The sequence below is a fragment of the Symphodus melops genome (genome assembly GCF_947650265.1).
Source record: "Symphodus melops genome assembly, chromosome: 12".
Lineage (NCBI taxonomy): Eukaryota > Metazoa > Chordata > Actinopteri > Labriformes > Labridae > Symphodus > Symphodus melops.
In genome coordinates this window covers 1,782,772-1,808,562 of record NC_136702.1, presented here as the reverse complement: position 1 = coordinate 1,808,562, position 25,791 = coordinate 1,782,772, and the positions used below count along the sequence as shown (strand labels likewise).

At 41.8% G+C, this 25,791-nt stretch overlaps 3 protein-coding genes across 3 annotated transcripts in view; all 3 read left to right on the top strand.

The window, feature by feature from the left end:
* lrch1 (leucine-rich repeats and calponin homology (CH) domain containing 1) overlaps positions 1–16,295 on the top strand; it is a 38,697-nt gene extending 22,402 nt beyond the window's left edge. Inside the window, exons 15-18 of the mRNA XM_079357919.1 lie at positions 3,298–3,407; positions 3,868–4,005; positions 4,232–4,309; positions 12,254–16,295. Of these exons, the coding sequence (XP_079214045.1) occupies positions 3,298–3,407; positions 3,868–4,005; positions 4,232–4,309; positions 12,254–12,367 (440 nt within the window). The 3' untranslated portion in view covers positions 12,368–16,295. The remainder of the gene's footprint in view (positions 1–3,297; positions 3,408–3,867; positions 4,006–4,231; positions 4,310–12,253) is intronic.
* Positions 1–25,791, top strand: part of ifngr2 (interferon gamma receptor 2) — a 251,499-nt gene that overhangs the window by 169,936 nt on the left and 55,772 nt on the right. The window lies entirely within an intron of this gene.
* Positions 19,953–21,208, top strand: LOC306832896 (trace amine-associated receptor 1-like; the record flags this gene model as incomplete). Its single annotated transcript, XM_079357915.1, has 2 exons — positions 19,953–20,212; positions 20,392–21,208. The coding sequence occupies 2 exons, from the start codon at positions 19,953–19,955 to the stop codon at positions 21,206–21,208; spliced, it is 1,077 nt and encodes a 358-aa protein (XP_079214041.1).

The window sequence follows — 25,791 nt, the reverse complement described above, 5'->3', positions numbered from 1 at the left end:
TACGAGGTAGATCCTGTGTGTGTGTGTGTGTGTGTGTGTGTGTGTGTGTGTGCGCGCGCGTGAGTGTGTGTGTTACGCGCCGACCTCAGTGTGTGATGAGAGAGACTCAGAACAGTGTAAATACAGGGTGTGTTCGAGTTTTGCAAAGTCTGAAATGAGTCGCAGCAGCTCGTTCACATGACGATTCACGCAGTGTAATACGGAAGCATCCACAAACTGAGAACAGATGAGGAAGGAAGGAAGGAAGAAGATCAAAGGTTTGCTGAGAGATGAGAAACACACGGATTGATTTTTAGTGACTGAACAGTTCCGTGGAGTTTTACATGAATGTCGAAAAAACTCATAAAGTGGGAAAGGCACAGATGGGACACGGTGCAAAAACTTCTAGCGGTATATTCTCTGTTTCTGTCTTAAAAAATCTGCATCCAACACATTGAGAGACGTTATTTGACAAAGAAGAGGACATTACCACTTCATAAAAAGTGGAATGAAATATCTAATATCAAAAAATATTTATTTTGAGTTTAATAGGACACTTTCTTGTCCCCTTCAGGAGTCCAAGTCCTGCAAACATTTAGCTGCCTCTGCAGTAAGAACAATATATAAAAATAATAGAGACGAAAAATTACACGATGCAAACCAAGAAACAGGCCAACATAAAGCACATTACCCATAATGCATCTGCATAAAGACCACATAAGGTAGAGAAAATGTAAGAACAGCGTGATGCTACTGCAAAAAAAACTTTATTTAAAACGGTTAACGTTAACGTCGCCTGCCTGGTGGTCAAAGTTCATACTGAGAGTGGAGGAAGTGAGGCGGGGTCAGACGTTAAACTGTCTGTGTGTGTGTGTGTGTGTGTGTGTGTGTGTGTGTGCAGCATCTGTAATATGAATGAGTGTGTGCACAGTGTATTTTTAGCTCCTATATTTTAAGTGTTAGATAATGGTCCCTGAAGGAGTATCCCACTTCCACTGGAACAGAGTCCGACATTTCAGATGGATCACAGGCGTGTGTGTTCGTGTGTGTGTGTGTGTGTGTGTTCGTGTGTGTGTTTGTGCCTGGAGGCGAGCTGTGTTTCAGTTCATTGGTCTATAAAAGGCTCTGATATGTTGCAGTAATGTGGAGCCTGCTCACACACGCTCTCACTGATTCTCGTCGTGCTCATTTTAAAAACACAAACTTATATGGAGTTTACGCTGATGTGTGAGCACACACACGCCAGTACACACACACACACACACACACACACACACACGGGGTGATGATTGGCTGTTAACGAGGTCGAAGCGCAATGATGATGTGAGTGTGTCAGCTCCTGATGATGTCACTCTCCCTGAAGCCTGAACCCATTATAGACCATTAGTCATAACGTTATCACACTGACACACACACACACACACACACACACACACACACACACACACACACACGCACACACACGTTTCTGTTAAACACTAACTAACACATTTTTAATCACTGAGACATGAAAACATGTCAGAGCTAAGCTCACTGATGTTTACAGATTCTCAGAGGGAATTTGTTTATTTAATGCCGCTGGGGGCAAAATTAAAAAAATTATAATTTTAAAGAATTAAATAAAATCAGAAATAATTTAAAAAAATGTTTTTTAAAGAATTAAATGAAATAAGAAATTTAAAAATATATATATTTTTAAAGAATTAAATGAAACCTGAAAAAACAATGTTTTTAAAGAATTAAATGAAATCAGAAATAATAATTTAAAAAAAGGAAAAGCTAAACAAAAATTGCATGGAAGCAATTCAAAGTCCCTTTTAAAAAAATCACTTGTATAATTTGAGTAACCCGTCAGAGGAGACAGAAGCGAGAAGCTGCAGATTAATTTAGGAAGGAGATAAAGACGGAGGAGGCTGTTCAGCAGCGTGTGAAATGATTTGACCTAGAAGATCAAACTGGAGAGATAAAACTATTTGCCCTTTATTATCTTTCCTCTCGGCCCCCCGCAGAGACGACACGCCGCTCAGGATTATAAGAGACAAACACACAAAGTCAAAAACTGAATCTTTCTTCTGCTCTGTTGAAAAACTGGAGCATGACCCCACACACTCTCACACACACACACACACACACACACACACACACACACACACACACACCCCTGAACGTGATGTGAAAAGTAGCTGCAGGTGAAACATCGACATAAATGTGTTTGATCAAATATTCCTCCAACCGTCTCTCCTGGAGAGAGCAAACAGAGCAGGTGCTGTAAAAATAAAGAAGTCATGTTTCCACTGTAGAGACCTGTAGCTCCCTCTAGTGGTCACTTGCAGAACTACACACACACACACACGGGCTGCGTTCAGCTTCATTTAGCTTTAAAAGGCAGATTTATGAGTGACTGATTCACCGTTCAGCTGTGTGTGCGTTTAATCACATCGACTGATACGACCTTCAGGATGTTAATGATCAACATATGAGCTACCTACTGTAAGTTTAGCTTAGCTTAGCTTAGCTTCACCTCCCTCGAACCTTCATCCTCATCTTGAAAGACTTCATAAAATGTCCAGTCGGAAGCTTTAAATATAAAAAAAACTAAAGCAGGCGGATGTTCTCCCTCTCTCTGCTTTTCAATTCAAACCTCGATTATTTCTAGTAAAGGACAAAGTGTGAGATGTCAGGTGGAAGTGTCTTTGTGACGTTATCCTCTGAAGAACAAACCTGCCTTTATCATCATTCGTCTCACCTGGTTACTGATGTGTTAATATTTATGTTTTCAATGCATTTTGTCCTCAAGCTGTTTTTTTTTTTGTTTTGTTTTTTTAAACTCTCTCTCCACATGAGCGCTCGACTCACAGAGCCGGAGTTTAAAAAGAAAGTGTGCGAGCTCTGAAGCGTGACTGAGTGTGAGTGTTGGACTTACATAAGCTCCCTCCATCTTTTATGGAACAACAGTTTCTTCCTGTGTCGCAGAGATGGACTGAAGTCTCATTTCTGATTTATTTTATTTTATTTTTTTTATGAAAATGTTTCTGCATCTTGCTGACGCTCCTCTCACGTTCAACGCAGAGGAGAAGCCAACAGAAACAAATCAATGCGTCTCTTTGACTCGCTGGTTAAAACTGATCATCCGGGTCAAATTTAAAGTCATGATCACAAATCAACATGGGAACATTCAGTGAGTCAGCAGTTTTTAATCTCTCTGCTGAACAGCCGGTCCGTCTGTTCCTCTCAGGTTCGGTTTCGCCGCTGTCTCAATCTAACCCCCGTCTTCTTCTTCTTCTTCTTCTTCTTCTTCTCTTCCTTTATTTGTGGCAGTGTTCCTGCGCAGCCACAAGAGTCTGGAGTCGGTCGATCCTCAGTTCACGATGAGGAGGAAGATGGAGCAGCTGAAGGAGGAGCTGGAGCTGATGGAGCAGCTGAGAGACGTGAGAGCAAACACAAACGTCGCACTTTTAATGAGCACGGCGTCCATCTTGATGTTCTGACCGATCTGAGCGCGTGCAGAAACCAACGTGTTGTGTCCCACTTTTTGAGCTGCTTACTAATTTAGCGTTCGGCGTGTCTTTGAGGTGCACTTAACGTAACGTCAGCATTCAGACAGAAATAAGTGAGTGTGAGTGCAGCCGCTATAAATGGACACAAATGTCCCACAATGCAACGCTCCAAACGCTGCCCTGTCTTTATGGATTTGTTGAAACCTTTTTAGATCAAATGTCATGTTTGCTTAAAACTTTTGCTCCTCTCCCTCCGGTGTTTCCTGTCTCTCTTCGGCTGTCCTAAAAAAGCAGGAAGTTAAAGTGCAGCTGTTCGTGGACACGGTTTATTCCTGCAGTCTGGAGATGATTTCAACCTCACACTCCTCCTGCTTGTGTTTTTCCCGCTCAGAGCATCGAGAGCAGGCTGAAGGTCGTCCTCCACGAAGACCTCGGATCGTCTCTGATGGACGGCGTCGTCCTCTGTCATCTGGCCAATCACATCCGCCCGCGCTCAGTGGGCAGCATCCACGTCCCCTCGCCTGCAGTGGTACGTCTCACTGATTTTAACCTCCGTGAGCCTCTCATGAACAGTTTAAATTCTCATTCTCCTTAGTTACTGTTGCTATGGAGGCTAATCGACCTGTAGGTTCTCGCTGACTCTTTGCCTAGGTGAAGAAATCCAAAGTTTAGTTTCCTTCTTTCAGGATGAAGGAGGCGGAGGAGTCTGACTGACCCGGTCTGAACGTGTCTTGTGTGTCTTCTGTTGTTTTCAGCCCAAACTCAGCATGGCAAAGTGTCGGAGAAACGTGGAGAACTTTCTGGACGCCTGCAGGAAGATCGGCGTGCCGGAGGTAAGACCGTAAACAACCCTCCTCCTCCTCCTCCTCCTCCTCCTCCTCCTCCTCCTCTTCCTCCCTGCTGGTGACAATGTAAAGAATCCTGAATGAACTGGAGGTGTTCTCATGGTTTCCTTTTTCCTTCCAGAACTTGAAACAGTTAAATGTTTGGATATTTTCTGTTCAGTTTGCTGGAGCACGCAGTGCTTAAAGACGAGCTGCAGGGACTCAACAGATAAATGTGCATAAATGCACGAGGAGGTCAAAAACGTGAGAAGCCTCAGAGCTCCAGATCGAGATCCACGCTTTGCTCCTTTCTTCAGTGTCAGAGTGACGACGTGAAAGTTGTCAGTGCATTTGTTGTTACCATGCCAACAGCAGCTGCAGCCTCAATTTGAAATAGATAAAAACCCTGACCAGTGTGCCTCGAGTTTACGTCTCCAAAGCATCATGGGAAATGAGCGCAGCTTCAAGGGCCTTTCAGGTTTCTCGGGAGCACTGCACAGAAGTTTTTTTTAAACTCTTGTAGAAATGGAGACCTCGACGCGTCCAGTAGGAGAGAAGATCAGATCAGATGTCCTGAGCTCCAGTTTAAAGACCTGCCAGGTGTCCGCGGCGTGTGGTTAAATGAGCAGCAGAACTGTGTGTCGGGGGTTAAAGAGCTGCAGCTTAAACTTCACGAACACCTTCTTCTCCTCCTCCTCCTCCTCCAGAGAAGAAGAAGAAGAAGAATGGCCAGGGATTTCTCTCCTCGGCTCTGCGTCCTAGCCTGTGAACGCTACGTGCTAGCTGAGCGTCTCCACTGTGTCGGGCTTAAAAATATATATATATATGACAGATCGAGTAAAACAGTAGTCACATGTTTGAGACTGATCTGAAGCAGCTTTTTTAAAGGTAACCTGAAAGCACCTCCAGTTCATCAGAGATTTCTCAAACCGTTTCAGTTGACGAGATGTTTAAGGAACCTCGACAGTGTCCTGCAAAAAGTCCTGCACACGTTACGTTTACTGAAAGGGATGATGGGGGGGAATATGACATTTATTTCACATGAGCGACGTCTGTTTGTGACGAGGAAACTGAAGAGGAGGATTTTTGCAGGACACTGAAGAAGACAGGAGTGTAAAGCCGATGTGGGAGCACAGCTGACGATGACTCTGACGTTTAAAAAAAACTTTTTTAATCACCTGAAACAAGAGCTGCTACCTGACGCTGCTAAACACAAAGAGTTTACCTTCACATTAACGTTGAATAAAAACCCTTCAGAGTCTCTCAGCGTTCTCCCTGCTCTGCTTTCATCTCTCCACCTTCCTCTTTTTGTTCTCATGGCTTTAAACGGGTTTGTTAATGTCGACGTTTAACGCTGACTCATCATCATGGCTGCCTGTGGCTCCCTGCTTCCTCCATCATGACAGGATTTGTTACAGACTGCAGTCTGAAACAGCGAGTGTGTGTGTGTGTGTGTGTGTGTGTGTGTGTGTGTGTGTGTGTGTGTGTGTGTGTGTGTGTGTGTGTGTGTGTGTGTGTGTGTGTGTGTGTGTGTGTGTGTGTGTGTGTGTGTGTGTGTGTGTGTGTGTGTGTGTGTGTGTGTGTGTGTGTGTGTGTGTGTCACTGCACTGGAGGTGACTCAGTGTGCAGACTGGATGTGTAAAAGGTCGGGGGGGTGAAGATGTACTGAGCTGAATCTGTCCCAGATGTGTGAACATTTTAAACGCTTGTTTTTGTTTTTCTCAGTGTTAGCCAGTTAGCGCTCAGGAATGCATGTGCTAGGATGCTAGCATGAGGGAGCAGTAGCACAAGCAGACCAGAATGCTAAACACTTCTTCCTTCCTCATGTTGCCATGGTTACACAAACACAGCTCTGTCTTTTAATGTGGGACTCTTTTGGGAGTTTATTTCTTTGTTTGGAGTGTAAAAATATGAAGAGCTCATATTTGGCAGGTGTGTACGATAAAGACATCAGATCACACACACACACACACACAGCGTCAGAACTTTTGTTTGTAGCTTTGGTGTTGTTATTGATTTTTTTTTTTTTTGGTGTAAATGAACCTCTGAGCTCCATCTTTGCTGCTGTCTGTCGACTGTCTCTGGTCTCTGTGCTCATGTTGCTAACAACCTCGATGCATTACTGAAAAAAATGCTTCAGCGAGCTAGCAGCTTCCCTAAGCTAACACGCTAACAGCTTTGTCCTAGCTAACGTGCTCGTAGCTTCTGTGCTAACGTTGCCGCGCTGTTGGCTGACTGCACCGGCACCCGGCTCCTCCGCGGGCTGCTCACTGAGGAGAGAGAGAGAGAGAGAGAGTGTTTTTTTAACCTGCTCTCCATCCTCTCAGTAAGCATCCCGGATCGTTGCCACGGTAACCAACACCTCTGCCTGCCTCCTCCCGCTTCACCCCCCACCCCACCCCACCTGCTCCCACACTCGCTCCTCTGTGACCTTTGTGTCCATTGTTTTTAACCTTCTGCCTTTTTTTCTTTCTCTTTACTTTACGGCTGGATCGCACCACGACTCCTTCCTTCACCGACTCCTCCTCCAACCCCCCCCTCTTCCTCCACCTCCTCCTCTTCTTCTTCTTCATCATCCTTTCTGAACACGTTTCTATTCGTCCATTATCCTCTGGATTATTTCACACAATCACATATCCTTCATCTTCTCTTCATCTTTGTTCTTATTTTCGCGTGATTCTATTCTCCTCCATTTCTCACATTTTGGTCATGTTCACTTTTCTTCCCTCCTTTGTTTCATCATTACCGTGTTTTATCGAACGATCTTCTAAATAATTTCTTTATATTTTAATTTTTTTTAACCCTACCTCCTCTCTCCCTGTCTCTCCCTTTCCTCTCCTTTATTTGATCTTTTACTCTTTCCTTCCTTTTGTCACCCTCTCCTCCTGCTCATCTTTTCACTTCCTTTCCCCTTTTTCCATCTTTGACCCTCCTTCATTTAATCCCTCTATCTTCCTGATTGCGGGCGGCAGTCTTCCCTCTGTTCGCCCTATGACATCATCCAGTGCCGCCTGCAGCCGGTCCACATCACAGTCCGGGCGCTGGTTGCCCGGGATACAACCTCAACGCACAGGAAACAGGAAGCGGCAATCTCAAGCCCAAACCGCGCCCACCCCACCGTGTCAGAGACTCCCGTATTGGTTTCTGTCACCACTCAAACCCCGCCCCCTGCATGGCAAATCTGGGACCTTATTGGCTCAAGCCTGCTTCACGTCCTCTGCCTTGTTCTGCTCTTCTTGGCGTATAGTTGGAGCGAGCTCACGTAACAATGACAACAGACTCCTGTCAGTCGACTCTCTGCCCCGCCCTCTGTCTGCACAGGCCACGCCTCCTTCCTTTTTTTTTTGGTTTCCTGCATTCAGGTCACATAGGGAAGAAATCTTGTTAGCATGGTTGGTTTTGTTTTTCAGACATTGCCAACATCCAGTATTTGTGCATTTTAGCCGGTGTGCAGAAGTTTCTCTGCAATTAAAATCATCACTTACAGGCAAACGGGTAAATTGTCAAATTAAAAAAATAAATCTTGACAACCCCATGTGACCTTAATAAGTTCAATCGTTTTCATGAAAACCAGAATTCAAACTTTCCCTTCATCCGATGTGACGTGAATGCAGCGTCGGCCTCTTGCCTCACATTTTCCCCTTCTTTGTTTTTCTCTTCCTGTTGGCGATTTGAGAAGTACCAGGGGAAATGAACGCAGCTTGAAGGGCCACAAACTGTAGTTTAGCGATAAACAGACGGAGCGACAGGTTTTTCTTAAAGTCTCTGATGTCTTACCGACATGCTGCTGTACACGCAGAGATAATCTGAAGAGTGCAGGATTTTCACGCTCCTGAGTTTAAAAGGTCTTAATCTCTTCACCTGATGGAGCCGTGAAAACTCTTTGGTTCTTTAAGGATACAAACGCCATGATGGAAGAACGATGGCAGAATGAAAGTGGTGGCCAGGAATAATGAAACTGTATTGAGACATTTTTTGGTTTTGTATTGAGGATAAAGCAGATTTTGTTTCTTTTAATGTGACTTTGTTGGATTGGTTCCCTCCGATCTCCCAGCAGCCATTTGGAACTGTCATGGAGGACTCATGGAAAACTTAAACTGGTGTCTTAAATTATTCCTTTGATGAAGCTAAGCGTTACTTTTCAAATGTCAGGTCATGGTAGTCTAGTGTTGTTGTTTAAGATCGCAATTACCAAAACCAAGACGTACCAGAGACCAGAGTGCTCCGAGACTTAGACAGTTAGGGATTGAGGCCTAGTTCAGACTAAAACCAAGTCAGGACGAGACTGAGAAAAGACCAAGTCCACATATAGTCAATTAAAAAAAACAACGTTATCTTGTGTTCAGGGGTCGTATCACTCACTTCGACCGTTACACCGGGAAGGTTGAGGCCATAACCGGGGGAAAAATCCAACTAGAAAGTAATTGAAGTTATTTGTTCTTTTACAAAGAGGCGTGTTCCTTAGTATCATATCGATGACCATATCTGTAGTCCGCGCAGTCTGAGACCGAGACAAGACCGAGTGAAATTGCTTTAGATTATGAGAACTTCTGAAAAGTGGTCTCAAGTACGGACTTGACACCAAGACCAAAATCGGGTGCTACAACACGACTACACACCGAATATTAGGTAATATTGTTTCATTTCAAACCTGCGCACTGTCAAGTGGCAACGTTTCAGTGCAAAAATGCGCTAAAGAGTTTACCTGCCTTGTCTTATGAAGTGAATGTCCTTTTTTTATCATTTCTTTTCTCTTTTACACCTTCAATCAATAAAATAAGAGATAATATTGTTTTTAAAACACGGGGGATGAAAGAAGAATGACATTTTAACAACCTTAATGGACGCTAGCTTCTTTAAAACTGAGGGTTAGCTTGCAAAGAAGCTAACGAGCTTAAAATGGACAGTCTTCTTAATTCTTAATTCTTGCAAATAAGAAAACCAAACCCCCCAATTAATACATCTCAACGTACTTTTTATAGACGTTAAATCAAAAGTGATGAACACCTCCAGAATAGCTCCAAATGGTTCTGTCAGTTTGAATGCTAATGAAAAGACGCTAGGTGAAGTTTAACTTACGCTACAAACGTGTTTAAATATGAAAAAAAATATTCCCGCACATTTGTATAACCAGAGTTACGACAGCTCATACGTTTTATTTTCATGGCTGTTCTGATAAGCACACAGTAACTGAAAGAGAAAAGTTCAGCTGCTCACCGTTACAGAGATGCACAAATGTTGACATGTTGATGTAGAAAGTTTGGATATTTTTGTGACAAGAAAACAGAAGCCATGATTTAAAGTGCTGAATTATTTAAATGAGAGAAAAGCGCAATTACACGTCGGGATGTGATGGTGAGATTTAATAATCAGTCATCCGGTTCACGGGCCCATGCGCTAGCTCTACTACCAAGATGTAAACAAGCACAGATAACGGATGGCATGTTGTCGGTTTATTTCATGGATCAAAATACTGACCAAACTATGTGAAGACTGTTTCAGGTTAAAGTGGCAAGTCGGCCTGAGCACAGGCGTGTTGGTGTTAACCTGCAGGCGCTGCTAGCATGGCTAACGTTAGCCGAATAGCATTGTTTACCCGCAGACAAAAACAGACTGTCAGACTGTTCTGAGAGTGTCGTTTTTTTACCTTCAGACTTGTCTGTAAGCCTAAATTTGAATTTGCATTTAAGGAGTACCAGTCTCTCCACTGGGGGGCGCCAAAATCAAACCAAACCAAAAGTTACTCACGGGAGCTTGGGAAGAATGTGAATCTCATTTATCTTATCTATTTATTTATTTTTTAATCTGTATCAAATAACTGCATTTTGTCCTGATATATAATATGAGTTTTTTTTTAATTTATTTTTATTTTTTGGAGATTATCTGAAGGGCTCAAGACCGAGGTTATGAAGTTAAAGGTTTATTAATCTTCTTCAGCTATTTATCATGGACGGTTTGATACATAAAGGATTTAAAATATCGTTTGTAATCTTGAGAGGAACTAAAAACTGAGGAATGTGAATATTTTTTTCTCTGCTCATAACAATTTATAAATAACATAATTTGCCTGAACGCGAGCAGCTGAACCAGAATGAACAGAGTCGTCTTCTCTGGTACTCTGCCTTTAAATGACTGATGGTATGAATGTGAATATTTAGGTTGTTTTATTTGTATTCTTTGAGTTAACTCTGGCAGGACGTGAGCTTTTGTTGTTACATTTCCCCGCACAGATTTTGTTTCACTTTTGTGCTGATGTGAATGTATGACGGGTTTTATGAATTAATTAATTTATGACTTGTGTATGAACTCTGACAGCGTTAAAGACTGAGGTAATAAACTTTGGGATGCTGTGCTCTTGTACCCTGTCCTTGTTTGAGTGAAAGGTCTGAACATGACCTGAGAATTCTTGAACAACCTTTAATTTCATGCAGAGTAGGGAATAAGAAAGATCAACTCTGCTCTTCTGTGTGTGTGTTAGCATACATAGCAGAGCATAAGTTTAGCATCATAATACAGCCATATGTAAAAGTTCAGTTTATGCTGAATAAAAAACATGTGACGTGTTTATTCATCGACTTTATAAAACATGAAAACCAATATTTTCTGAAGATATTGGAAATGCTGACTCAAGCCTCCTGACAAACGGCTACAACACACCCACCTGTCAGTCAGATCAGCCACGCCCCTAATTATGCAAATATATACGTAACTCACAGACTTTAAACAGATGAGTAATAAATATAGTAACGGTCTTACAGCCTGCACTAATAACGAATAACATGTTTAATTCTGCTGGAAAACTTGAAATTGGAATCATACCTAACGGGGGTTTTGGAAACAGCCTCATGTGGACACTTCAGGAACTGCATTTTTTTTTTGTTTCTTTTTTTTTTTTGCCTCTTTGTCTTTAATGGATAGAACTGGAAATGTTGGGAGAAGAGAGTGGAGGATGACATGCAGCAAAAGGCCAATGTCGGATTCGAACCCACAGCCGCTGCAGAGGGCTATACCCTCCGTACATGGGGTCACAACATAACCTCTAAGCTATTCATACTCCTAGAACGTGCAGTTTTCTACACTTCCACGTTGGCACCTTTTCTCAGGGATCAGAAAGATGTCATCCAAATAAAAATGCAGATTTGGTAATCAAGGAGGATCCAATTTAAAAATGCTCACTTTTACAACATGAACCTAACCCAGGTACAGTCTTTGAAGGATTACCAAATCTAGATTGCCAGAGTTTTAAAGGGGATACTTTGTCCACAGGGGGGCGCCAAAATCCACAAAATGAAAGATCCTAACACCTGATATTTCATGTTTGACAGTGATGGGTTTTTTTTTTTTAAGTATGATTGTTTGTCCTTTATTGTTTAAAAACTCTTATTAGCTCTTCATCGTCTTTGTCACTGATGAAAAACAGAATTCTAGGGCAAAATATATTTTAAAAAATTTCCTAAAATCTCACCTACACTGTAAAAAATCGTTTTTTTGTTTTTTTTTGTTTCGTCTGATTTACGTTTATCCTTTTTAGATTTTGTTTTGAACAAATTGATTTTTTATATTGAATTTCATCTGACCACTTTAATCCTTTTTAATTTGAGGTCAACAAATAATAATCTTAGTCTTTACATGTCTTTGAAAATGACTGTGTAAAAATGAACACATTTTCAGTTACATGTATGGTCATGTATAAAATATACCAGCTACCAAATGTCTTTCAAACACGGATGTGGCTACTTCCTGAACTCTCATGTGTCTATGAAGACAGAGTGTGTCAGGAGAGATGTTTGAAGAAAGCTTTTATTGTCTTTGAACAGCTGAGTAATGAAATCAGGAGCTTCTCAAACAAACACTAGAAAAGTTGAGTTGATACAGTCAGATCTTTATTTAGCTGCTTGAAGCACTCGTTACATTTCCACACTAACCTCTCCTCCGTCTCCTCTCCCCTCTCAGGATAAACTGTGTCTCCCCCATCACATCCTGGAGGAGAAAGGTCTGGTGAAGGTCAGCGTCATGGTGCAGGCTCTGTTGGACAGTGGCTCCGGCCAGCACGCCTTCCTGACGTGAGCCGCGGGGACGCGACGGCCACGAGAAGCGAAGCCACACGTGGAGCGCCTCGGTGCTCGCTCTGCAGCCCTCTCAGTGACACACTGTGTTAGAAGATTTAAGGATGCATGACGGTGTTAAGGGAAGTCAAGCAGTCAGGAAATGACTGACTCACTCATTAATCAGTTTTTATGGGTTGTTTTTTTTAACGAGTCAGGACGATGCTGAGCAGAATCTAATTGGTTCCATTAATATTTTTTTTTCATAACTTTCCAAAGGCCGTGAGTGAAAATTAACCTCATTACTTCAGCTTCACAAAAGAGACTCAAACGGTCAGAAACTCCTGAACCTGTTTGTGTCAAGATTTACCGGAGTCATGGAGTCGCTGTGAGAGCACAAAAAAAAAAAAAAAAGGCTCAAAGTCACGCAAATTAAAGATTAATGCAAAAATAACAACAAAAAACAAGGGAACATTTTTGAATATTTCAGATTCTAGTTTTGATTTATTTTTGATAAATTATAAAAGCCTTTAAGAGCCCATTTTAATCCATTTTAATTGTAAAGCGCCAATTTATTTCAAATATAATCTCAAAACACTTAAGCGAGACCATTGGTTCCCAACATGGGGCCCGGGGCCCTTAGAGGTGGCGCCAAAGGTCTCTGCACACATCTTTATTTGTGTAGTGCCAGTTCATGACGGGTGTTATCTCCGGTCTTTTCCGGTGTGAGCAGCAGGTCGGTGTGTTTCTGTCCTGCAGGTCAGAGATCTACAGATCCAAACTCTCTGCACTGTGTGAGTAACATAAACCCAGATATGCATTCTGAACCTGGAGGGAGACTTTTCACACCATTTGTATTTAAACTTCAAAAAGGTATTTATAATATAAGGAGAAGCGGTTTGAGTTATTGTGAACATTGAAAAAGGAAAAACAACAAAAAAAAAAGAATTTCCCAAAAATATTTTTCTCTAATATATTTTAGGTATAACTGTGTCTGTTTTTTAAAGTTTGACTAAGACAGTGTGGAGCTCTCTGCACGCCCCTGAACCTTGTGTGAGTCCATGTTGGTCACGACACGCGTCCAGGTGAAGCTCCGTGTGCTTCCATTCTCACCTGCAGTCTGTTGACGGGCGAGTTTTTGTCGCAGTCTGGAGGTTTTTTTCGGACTTTTTCAGTGTTCTTACTGCAGCGGTTTCTGCACACTTTGGTTGTTTCTTCGAGAGATTCTGTTTGTTATTGTGCCAAAACACAAGAGGTGTTAAAGGAGCATTTAGATGTATTGTTTTTTTTAACCTGTGACCAGTTTTATTATGTTCTGGGGTTTTCCTCTGGTAGGTTCCTTCATCCTGTGGAGACGGGCTGTAATGTCTGCAACATGATGCTTCATGTCCAGGTTTTAAAAAATACCTGAATGCTCCTTTAACTCGCGTCAGCCACAGATCCAAAACACTCTGAGCTTTACATTTTACACTCCACATCTTCCACACAAGCTGCTTTCTTTACATGTAAATATTGTCCCCCATCAGCTTCCGTACTCCGAAACACTTGCTTCATATCAGAGTTGTTTTTTAGAAGTTTATACGAGAGGAGGAGGAGGAGGGTGCAGAGTGTGTGTGTGTGTGTGTGTGTGTGTGTGTGTGTGTGTGTGTGTGTGTGTGTGTGTGTGTGTGTGTGTGTGTGTGTGTGTGTGTGTGTGTGTGTGTGTGTGTGTGTGTGTGTGTGTGTGTGTGTGTGTGTGTGTGTGTGTGTGTGTGTGTGTGTGTGTGTGTGTGTACAGCTGCAGCTATGTGAGACTCTGTGACTCAGGGTGGATTTACTACACTGATGATGCTTCATAACACAACCTGCTACATCAGCACCGTGTGTGTGTGCGCGAGCGTGTGTGTGTGTTTTTAAACCAAGACTATAAAGGGGCTTTAAGTCATTGTCCGTCATAATCGCCCTCGGCTGGTCGTTTGGACCAATCACAACTGACTACTAAACCAGTTTAAATAAAGGTTCATTTGAACAGAGCAGATAGAAGAAAGTCCTTTTAAATATTTAAAAACATGAAAAGTGTAGAAAACAAAACTCTGCATCAACTGATGTTCAACATGTTTCTCAAACGAGTGACTTCCACGTTTTGAGTCACTGGTTGAAGATTTTTCTTTTAATTGATCGTTTATGTTTCACCTGAACATTCAGATTTAAAATATTACAGGTGTGATGATGCGTCAATAGGAATAAAGTTCTGACACCTGCACAAAGATTATATCTGAGAACAAAACAAAGGCTGTTGTATTAAATATAATGCAGAAACATCTCATAGTACAGTTTACAATAATAGATTTGGAAAGTGACTAAATATGTGCAATATGAGATTTGTAACATTTTGACGTACTGCCCCTTTAAATTCTGATTTAATGTCAGGGATCACATGGAGCCAAAAGTTGAGCGAGCGTGTTTGTGTGAATGTTGTGTTTTAGTCTAAATAAAGACGCAGCTCAGAATCCAAAGTTTAAACTCAACCACTCCACTTTCCTCTGATTGATCTGCAAGTTGCCAAAACAAACATTGAACTTTTCATCTGTGTCCAGACTCAGGTTGTCAAAGCTTCTCAAAACCACGTGTTTCAAAACCATGATGTAAAAAATGTGTCTTTCATAAGAGAAGGGAGGACACAAGGCGTCTTCATTTCAAGAACTACAGAAAATGTCGTCCGTGTTTCCCGTGTGCACGACGAGTTTGCACCTTTCTTATGAAACGAGCGTGTGCGTGTGCAAACTCCTTCACGCTGTTTAAAATGAACGAAAACATTTTGCGAATTTTTTTAAACGGTAAAAGGATCTGAGCTTGTACCGTTCTTCTCTATGAACGAATCCCATCCCTGTTGGAGCTGGGGATCGAACCCCCAACCTCCTGACTGAGAGATGACCAACTCTCCCGCCGCCCCACAATTCACCTTTCTTATGAAATAAACGTGTTTGTTCCAAAACCTTGCGAATGTTTTTGCACATTTTCGACGACGTGCTCGAGTTTGTTTGCAGTAATTGAAGATAATAAAGGATCTGATTCAGGAGGCCTGCAGGACTTTATGACAAACAGATTAATGTATTCAAAGTGTAACAATCTGGAATCATGACGACAGACCTTTCCTCACAAAGGTCTCCTTTAGTGGATTTTTTTTTTTTTTTTAAAGCAGTGATGAATTCATGTTTGTTTCTTCATGTGATCCTAAAAACTGATCAGCTGATTTCACACATGGATCGAGGCTCTGATGTGAAATGATGTTTCCTGATTCGTCGTTCTCACGATGACGTCGGAGCGCCTGCTGAAACGATGAGCGCCGTGATTCCGTCAGGGATAATGTAGATAATGTTGCTGCGGGATAAATTTAAAGGGAGTCTGATTATTTCTGGGATGCGTCTCAACACTTCTTCGCTCCTCGGGGGTTTGTTTTATTCTCGTCTTGTGTATTTTGGGAAAAGCAATAAAAAAAAAAATTTAAAAAACGTCAGCGGCTGCTTCCCCTGGACACAATCTGCACTTTAAACTTTAATATTTATATCTTTGTTTTGGCAACTGAGAGAATCTAACAAAAAATTCCCTTTTTAATCTGAGACGCTTTTACAATGTGACGCTGATGTAAATGTGTAAATGTGATGGGAACGAAGCAGTGTTGTTGTTTTTTTTAAAAACGTCTCGTCTTTTGTAAAGAATCTTCATGTACTCACATTTTGTACTTTTCCGACGGCGAGGACATTTATTTTTGATGTGACTTCTTTTCAGCTTTGTTAAGATGAAAAACCTTTTTGTAACTCTTTGTGGAACCTTTTTGTGTAAGTTGTTGTTCAGCAGCTTAAACTGAAATGCATGAAATGTCCCTTTAATGTCGCCTTAACTGCTGTGAATACTGTAAATATACACTGTGTATTTCTCACCACTTTATCAGTAAAGACTGTTCAAACACACTTGTTTGTTTTACTGCATGAACACAGAGAGATACTTCTTTGACCCACTAGGTGTCACTCTTGAGCTCCGTTCACACAGCTCTCACAACAACAACACAGCCAGCGGGGCTCCAGCTTCTCCCTCATTGGAGACAGTCAGGACTCACACACACACACGTTTACACAGGACACACTGGATGTCTGCTGGATTTATGTGTAACCTGTGGAATTTATAACGTTCGATGCTTTGCTACTCCGTAATGCGGCAAGTTTAAAAAAATCTGAAGAAACAGAAGCGTTTAAAAAAAAAAAAAAAGACATCAAATCAATATTTTATTTTATTTTTTACTGTATTTTATTAAGGATGGGACTTCAACGTGTTAATTAATTACAAGAAAATAAACGTTAAAAAATATTTTAACGCATTTAATTTACAGTTTGCCTCATAAATAGCTCAAACTGTCATTGCTACGCGCTAGCTTACCGCTAGCTTCATGCTAGCTTTTCGCTAGCTTCGCCACAGGTACGAACAAGAAGCGTTTGCAGCCTAAACTCGACCAAATGAATGTGTTCAGGACGATTAATTCCGATTAATTAGGCTTTCTAATTAATTAAAAAGGCCTGAGTTAATTAGTTAAAAAAAATTTAATCATGCCCCGCCCCTATATTTTATATATTAGCTGCTTCTCATCGTTTTCTTTCGCACCAAAACACCAAGACAAATTCCTCATATATGTAAATGTACTTGGCAATAAAAAACTATTCTGATTCTGATCATCTACATGATTAAACGTTACCAATGTTAATGTGCAATTTAGACGGTTTGCAGGACGCTGCCTTCAGTCTCTTTAATCCAGTAAAGTGAGGACATTCAGTTTTATTTACAGGTTACATGTTTTAGTTTTAATAGTGTTATTTCTTTCCAACAGTATCTGATGAACTTTGTGTTTAACCAACATTAAAAACAGGAGTAAGGAATCTACAGAGCATCATTAAAATACGCTTGAAGGGAGTCGCCTCTCTACAGAGCAGTTTGTTTGAGGACGTCATGAACTTGTTTTGGAAGTTACCTGTAACAAACACAAACACGGGTAAGTCCCAGAAGACTCTCTAAGAAGAATACTCTGCAGCTGATTAGCCGGTCTAATGAAGGTTCGTTCACACCTGCGTGGATCAGTGTCAGGTGAGGACGTCGACCCAATCAAAGGTGTGAAGAAAAACAAGCCTGATGCAAACACACGATGCAGCCAGCGTGCATCAACGTGATGCAATCGTTACCGAGCTTCCATCATTTTTCCGTCCTGTTGGGATGGAATCTGAACTGATGAGAGAAACTCTCTGCAGCCAATCCATTATGGAGATGAAGATGTTTATTTCTAAGTCTGACTTACGTTTGAATAACAACTTGTAGTTTTATTTTACATGTGACACAATGTAAAATGAACAATTATGTGACCTGTAAGTGTGCTGCTAAAATGTGAACTTACGTTAAAGCAATGAGTGGTCTCAAGAAGAGCTTGGTTTAACACCAAAGAGCATGACGAGGTTTATTAGGGGTCGTTTCCTTCAGACTGAGTAGGATAACATTTGGGTCTGAACAGGAGTAAACAGGTGTTGATCCCCAGGAAGAGATCATAAAAGTCAACCCGGCATGGAATTGTAAATCTTAAGGCCATAAGTTCAGAGTAAGTTTAAGGAGGGTAACAGTTGTTGTCTTAAGTCCAAATAAGGACTTGGATGGTTTTCTGTTTTCTTTGACCAATGCTGTATAAATACTGGAGTCTTTCTTTGTTCATGAGGGTTCACATTTGGCTGGTGACTCTCCCAGGTGCCATGGCTAACCTGGACTGATGCTGTTTCTTGTCTTTGAAAATAAATTTCTTACATTACAAGCAAGTCAGTGTCAGCGGATATTTCTTCATCATCTACACATCATCGTCAAAGGAGGAGGACTTGAGAAACTACAAACTGAAGGATCAGTGCATTGCAATCATCTTTTGCTTGGTATTAAAATGTTAAAAGCACGTGTTAACTCTCATACAGCTTCAGATTTAAGGCCCTGACACACCAAGGAGATCGTCGGCTGTTTAGTGAGCGGTCATCGCCCCAGTTTTTCCAGGTGTGCCGTCGGCCTGTTTTCATGGTATGTGAGAAGACTCTCTCTGATTGGCTGTTAGCAGGTTTCATTGACCTCCAGCTCTCACAGGTTGGAGACTTGAGGCTGCTGCTGTACTTCACCCGTTCATGTGGTTTCTTATTATTTGTCGCCTCCTCCTCTTGTTTTATTTTTCCACTAAAAAAAAGGGCTGAAAACGCCAGCGCCATTAGTCGGCTACCTGTACGACGAGTGGCAGCCAACAACTGAGTGAAAGTCTTCTTGTATCATAACAACGAACTACCGCCGCCTGCTGGCGTGGAGAGTTATTTCCTCTCTCGTGTCCCCAGAACGTGCTGATTGACCTTCGGCTGTTATCTTTTGCGCTGTGTTCTAGTGCAACCAAGACAAAGGCGACGCCACATACGACCTTTGCCGCATACTTGGTGTGTCATGAGCTTTAAGTGGACTGGATTCAGACAGAACCATTTGGTTGTCTGCAGAGTGCGAGGCAAGTTGATGAAGGCTCCTAAAACTCCTCTACAGACGTCGGCTCTGTACAGGAAGTGGCGGCTGCTGCAGATGAGACGGGGTGAGAAATCACTACAGAGGCCAACTTCCTGTTTTATGGATACTCGGAGCACCTGACTGATCTGTCATCTCCTCAACTGTTATCAGGGTCGGGCTGAGCAGAGTGAGGGAGTCAGGGCCGACACGCCCATACTAGAGGCGAACTCGATGACAGCACTGTAAGGTAAAGGGCGAGGAAAAGCAGACCACCTCTGCGAGAGGAAAATCACAAAGAAGTTGGTCCCACATTGTGAAGTGTAAAACCTGCATGCTAGCAGTCGTTGTCTCTGATAGTCCAGTCCTGCTTGGAGGTGATAAACACCTTCTGTGTAAATCGATACTCATGACCGTCGAGAGGAGAGTGTGCAAAATAAAAAGGTCACAACCTGGATGTGAAGAACCAGGCTTGTGGCTTATATACAACGCTAGGAGCGATGATCTATCCTATCCCATTCTTCTTTCTGCATCTTGTCCCATTTTCAAGCCCAGCACAGTTTAGCAGATGGCTGTTCCGTCATGAGCTCGGCTCTGCTGAAGATTTCTGCCTGTTAAAAGGAAGTTTTTTTCTTGCCACGCTATGACGGATTCAGCTGGGCTCTTGTAATATAGCCATCAGTAAGGTCCTTTACCTGCTTTTTGTGAACATAACAATGAGCATGGTCTTGTTACCTGCTCTTTCGTTAATGTTAACAGACAAACAGTAAGGTCCTTTACCTGCTTTTGTAAAGTGTCTCGAGATAACGCCCGTTATGAATTGACGCTATATAAATAAAGATTGATTGATTGATTGATCACTTGACCTTTTTGCCGGTTGTACAGTCCAAATATTTCATTCAGCATGGACATTAAGGTTTTTAAATTGCTGATACAGTTGTTACCACAAAGATCAGAAAGGACCGAGAGAAGGGAAATCCAGAGGGGAGAAAGGACAGAGTCAGACTGAAGATGGAGTTGGGATATGCAGAATAAGGGGGCGGGGCTTAGGAGGTCAGACCCAGAGAGAAACTGGGTGGATGCACAAGAATTCGAGAGATGGGAATCTGTTATATGGGCTCAGCTCGGTGCACGAGGCTGCCAGAGCTGCAGGAGGTCTGCAGACGATGGAGGTGAAGGCTGAAGCCGAGCTCTGCTTTCCTCAACTCCTCAACACGTCGTGCAGGAAGCCCACGACCACTTGGCCAGAGACGCTGATCCTTCACATCGTGCTGTCCTCCATCTCTCTGCTCACCGTGGCTCTGAACCTGCTCGTCATCATCTCAGTCTCTCACTTCAGGCACAGATTCATCCTCCACACTTCACTGTGATTGTTTGACATGTTGTGCTTCTGTTTCTCTGTCATTAGAATCTCTTCTGCAGACTTTGTTTTTTTGTTTTTTTGCAGTGATGCTCGTTTCATTTCCCCAGTGATGTGGACTGTTGTTTTCAACGTTGCTCTTCTTTTTTCCTCTCAAGGCAGCTCCACACTCCCACCAACATCCTCCTCCTCTCTCTGGCCGTGTCGGATCTCCTCGTGGGCCTCCTGCTGATGCCTGTCGAGATCCTCCTCAGTACCTCTTGCTGGTTTTTCGGTGACCTCATATGTACCCTGTACAGCTACGTGTCCTTCATCATCACCTCTGCCTCAATAGGAGACATGGTTCTCATATCTGTCGACCGTTATGTTGCCATCTGTGACCCTCTGCGCTACACCAGCAGGATCACAGAGAGAAGGGTGCAGCTGTGTGTGTGTGTGTGCTGGCTCTGCTCGGCTCTTTACAACGCTCTCTTTTTAAAGGACGAGCTCAGTCAACCCGGCAGGTATAATTCCTGCGCCGGGGAATGTGTGATTTTTTTAGACTTCATCGCGGGCACAGTCGATCTGGCGCTGTCGTTCATAGCTCCCATCTCTGCCATCATCTTTCTGTACATGAGAGTGTTTGTTGTGGCGGTGTCTCAGGCTCGAGCCGTGCGCTCTCACGTCACAGCCGTCTCCCTCCAGCTCTCGCTCGCTCTCCCTGTCAACAAGTCGGAGCTGAAAGCAGCCCGGACTCTCGGAGTCCTTGTTGTCGTGTTTCTGATTTGTTTCTGTCCATATTACAGCTTGGCTCTGACAGGTGACAGTGTAATCAGTGATGCATTCTCATCATTTGCGGTGTTTCTGTTCTATTTTAACTCCTGCCTTAACCCTCTGATATATGCCTTGTTTTACCCCTGGTTTAGAAAAGCAGTCAAACTCATTGTGACTCTGCAGATCCTGCAACCTGGCTCCCGTGAGGCCAAAATACTGTAGAGGAGCTGAGGGGTGAAATGCATGAAGAGACTGTTTCTGAGTTTAAAATCCTGCATTTAAAATGTCTCATTTTGTTTTTCTGTCTGAAGTACGAAATGACAAATCTGTGCGTCTTTTTTCTCCGACTGTGAGGATTTGATTCAAGTGTTTGCTTTTCAGGAAACTCAAAAGTTAAAACCTTGATTCCACTCAAGGAAAAATCGAACAATGTCGATCCCTGCTTTGATTTCAATGCTCTAATTTCTTCTTTTCAAATCTCAAAAACTGCAAACTGGAAAGTTGTCCATTTCTTTGTGTAAATTTGTTTCCCTCCAGGAGTTTTCCTGCTGCGTTTGCTGGATTCATTCTTGTTTTATGAAATACATGTCGATGTTTTTATAAGCTCTGGTGCTTTTTGATACTATCAGTCATTTAATGTGCTTCATTATTGTCTTCTTCCATGAATAATTCAAAGCTGAACAAGTGTGTGCTGGACCCAAACCTTACTAAACCCTCACCTAAAATGTTTTTAAGCATTTATCAAATCTAACTTTTTCATTCTGAGACGATAACTCAAATGTTCTTGTTTTTAATCATCATGTTGTTTTGAAGATACTAATTGAACTTGGTTTTAATCACATGATGTGTTAAAGATTTAAACGCAGGAAGTGACTCACGATTGTTGTTTTTTTAAATATCACTTTAAATTTCATCTTTAAATCTGAGATTCTTGTTTATTAAATCACAACAAACTATTCTGATGCTACAGACTGAAAATATCTCTTAATGATTGTTTTTCAGGTCGGTGCTCTTTTTTTTCACAGTTGACTTTTATTAGGAACGATCAGCATGACGTTTCCTGTCTGATGAAGGGCGAGGGGCCCGAAACGTCACGTGCTGATAATTCTCATTTACGTTTAGTTCAGTCTTCCTCTGTCTGTCCACGATTCAGATAACCGTGCTGTTTTTTTAAATCACAACATGCTATGTTGCAGATATTCTGAGTAAATAACTCTTAATGTTATTGTCTTTTATTATCAGACTATTGTTGTGTGGAGATGAAATCCTTCATTTTAAAAACCACGTTGAGACTGTCACAAAGTCCGCTTTAAGAATATATCAAGAATAGGATTTATCAGTCCCCGCAGGATGTTGAAAAACGTGTCTCATTGTCTGTCTTCAGTCTTCTTCATTATGAACACAGTCTAATTATACTAACTTATGTTTGTAAAGATGAGGACAGTGGCTTTATCTTGTTCTATCTGTCAGTGTTTGTAATTTTAAACGTCATTGTTCTTCTTAGCTAAAGTGCACAAGATGAATAAATTATCAACTGGTAAAAGATCGATTTTTTTCAACAATGTTTTTTACTCACTAAAACTTGATTAATGTCTGACTTTGTGTCCACTGATGGAGGAGAAACAAATCAGAGCAAAACAAATCCTGCCATCTGCTGGAACAACACCAACGACACAACACCAACAAGCTAAACAAACAAACAAACAAAAAGATGCTAGTGACGTAAGTTTCAGGATTTGGTGCCAAATACAGAAGTTTCTCTGAGTTTGACTGAATTGTCAAACTGTCTAAGTTGCACAAATTCATTTAAAACATTTTAGTAAAGTGGAGACAGTCTTCCCATTTCTGTTAAAAAGATTAAGGACTCTTTTTTTCCCAGCTTTGACAAATATTAAAAATATCCACACTCGATGGATCGATGCATCCAGTAAGAAGATATTTGTCATTTTACTGCCTTAATACTCCATGTGCACTTTTTACACATGTGCTGCATCCAGCTGATAATATTATAACAGAATATTCACCTTTTTTTAACACAGACTTTGGGAGTTTCACTGAACTCTAACTCAAACCTGCCACTAGATGGCGCTGCTGCCTTTGTTTTCTCATCACAAACGTTCAAAAGCAGCTGAGATGAAACAAAAGAAGCATGAAAATTAAAAGAAATTCATCTTTAGCCCGCATACCAATAAAATATTAATATGTGCTCTCTTAGACATGTATTTATTTTATCTTTTATTAAGCTAAAGTCAAGAAAATGTTGTTTTTGGTGGTGCTGTGGTAAATTCGAGGAGCTGTAGTTCCCTCCTCCACCACTAGAGGTCTATGTGTCCCTCTCTGCACAGCTCTGCACGTGCACATCTGAATGTATCCTCTTTATTTGTTTACTGGATGTCTGTTTTCTCTGGAAACGCTGGGGCAGCGTGTCTCCCTCTTCAGTTTGTCATCACACACACACACACACACACACACACACACACACGCACACACACACACACACACACACACACACACACACACCGACCTCCCTCGGCTGTATATTTAGCTCAAGTTTGAACCAGGTTTGTACATGTTTGAAGACAGCAGCTCTCTGTCTGTGTAATTACAGTGTGTCGTCAGAAAAGAGAAACAAACACGGACATAATGTTCAGTAAGAGGAGGTTTATTGGAAATTTGATACAGAGGGAGTTTCAACATTTACACAACTGAATCTGGCCCTTAAAGACAAAATATGTTCATTTCTTTTTCCACTAAAATATCTAAATTAATTTGAAAAAATGACTGAAACTATGTTTGTCAATATTATTTCATTACAATTAATATAATCCAAATTCATCTGACAAGCAGGGGCCTGTCCAAAGGGGTGGCCAGAGGTGGTCTGGTCCCCCCTAAGAAACCTGATTTGTTCCCCTCAAGTGTCAGTAAAAACAGAAGGTAAAAGAGGATGTCTCAGCTGGCGGGGAATCACGAGAGTTCATCAAACTGTCCCTGCTGCAAGTCCAGAAAAAAACATTTGAAAAAGAAAGAAACTGAAGAAGCAGAATGATCTGGACTGGTCAGGAGACTGTGGCTCATATTAAGTGTCATGAGATTTTGTCTTTACGGGAAATTAGACAAAGATAAGATTTATTTCTGCACAGTAACAGGCGAGATTCACAAACAGACTGACATGCTGCTGCAGTTATTCAGAGTTTAGGAGTTTGAATTAAACCTAAAAACACGTCAATCAAACAAAGTTCTACCACACCTACAGCACTGTGTGTGTGTGTGTGTGTGTTGTGTGCTGAAGTCGACGTGTCTGGATCTGCTGCTGCACATTCCTCCATCTGCCTGCTGACAACAGGATCGACCCCGCCGTTTAACTGCAGAGCTGCTGCTCAACAGATCTCACAGGAGGTTAAATAAAGACACGACATGCTGACATGTTGCTGCTCAACAGATTAGTCCAGGATGCTTGTTTCTTTTAAAAACAGAGAGAGAGAGAGAGAGATGTACTGTGTTAATGCTATATAGGAAGCTGACCAGTTACAGCAGCTTCAGTCACAGACATGAAGCTGAAAAGTTTTGACAACTTTACTCAGGACTGAGGAGAATGTCCTCCTGAATATCATCCCAGAACACAAACACACAACGTACAGCAGTACTAATGTGTGTGTGTGTGTGTGTGTGTGTGCGTGCGTGTGTGTGTGTGTGTTTGGGGGGGGGGGGGGTTACTGACCTGGGAGCCCAAGCAAGTTGCCTGCTGACAAACAGTGTTGACATCAGAAACATGAAGAATGCATGATTGAAAAAAAACACGTTTCAAAGTTGAGTCATTCTCAAAAAAAAGTAAGAAAAGGAAATCAAAGGTGTGAAGGTATATTTTCTTCAGAAGCAAGAAATAAGAATAATTGGGTGATAATGCCGTGCTTTTTTCTTCCACAGTGTGAATTTAAAGTCGGTATAATTCCCTCCTCACACACTATTTGAAGGGAATTTTCCGCCTGCGGTAGGTAAAGAAATCCAAGCAGGTCATTGTGAGACAAACAGGCGCCACGCAGCACAGACTCATGGGTAATCTATGTCATCGCCACGTGCTGCCATCTGCTCGTCTTCAAGTTTACAAAGCAACCACAGATTACACAGGTGTGTGTCACACATTCCTCCAGGTGAGTGCAACTCTGACTCTGTGCAGCCGCTCGCAGCCTGGACGATCAGGAAGATTCACCCTTCATATAAAATACACGAGAGAAGAAGAATTTAAAGCACGCTGATATTATATGTTTGCACAAACACATCTTTAGTTGTAGTGTCAAACAATTGGAATTGGGCGACAATATCTATCTATCTATCTATCTATCTATCTATCTATCTATCTATCTAGCTACCTTGCTACCTAGCTACCTAGCTAGCGTCTATCTAGCTAGCTAGCTACCTAGCATCTATCTATCTATCTATCTATCTATCTATCTATCTATCTATCTATCTATCTATCTATCTATCTATCTATCTATCTATCTAGCATCTAGCTAGCTACCTAGCATCCATCTATCTATCTATCTATCTAGCTATCTATCTATCATTTGCTTCATTGTTGGCGGTCTTCTTTTAAATGTGTGTTTCCAGTAGAGCTTGAAGTTTATCGAACCGCAGCCCTTCAAATGTCTAACCTTCCAAATGTTGTTTATTCACTCAGCATGAGGCCATGCCTGTTGGACGTGGAGAAGGTTCTTCTGTGGAGCTGGAGAGTACGAATTATTATTGTGTCTCCTTGAGATAAACACCATCCTGCTCCCTGGCAGCTCACGGCCACTTCTCAAAGACAT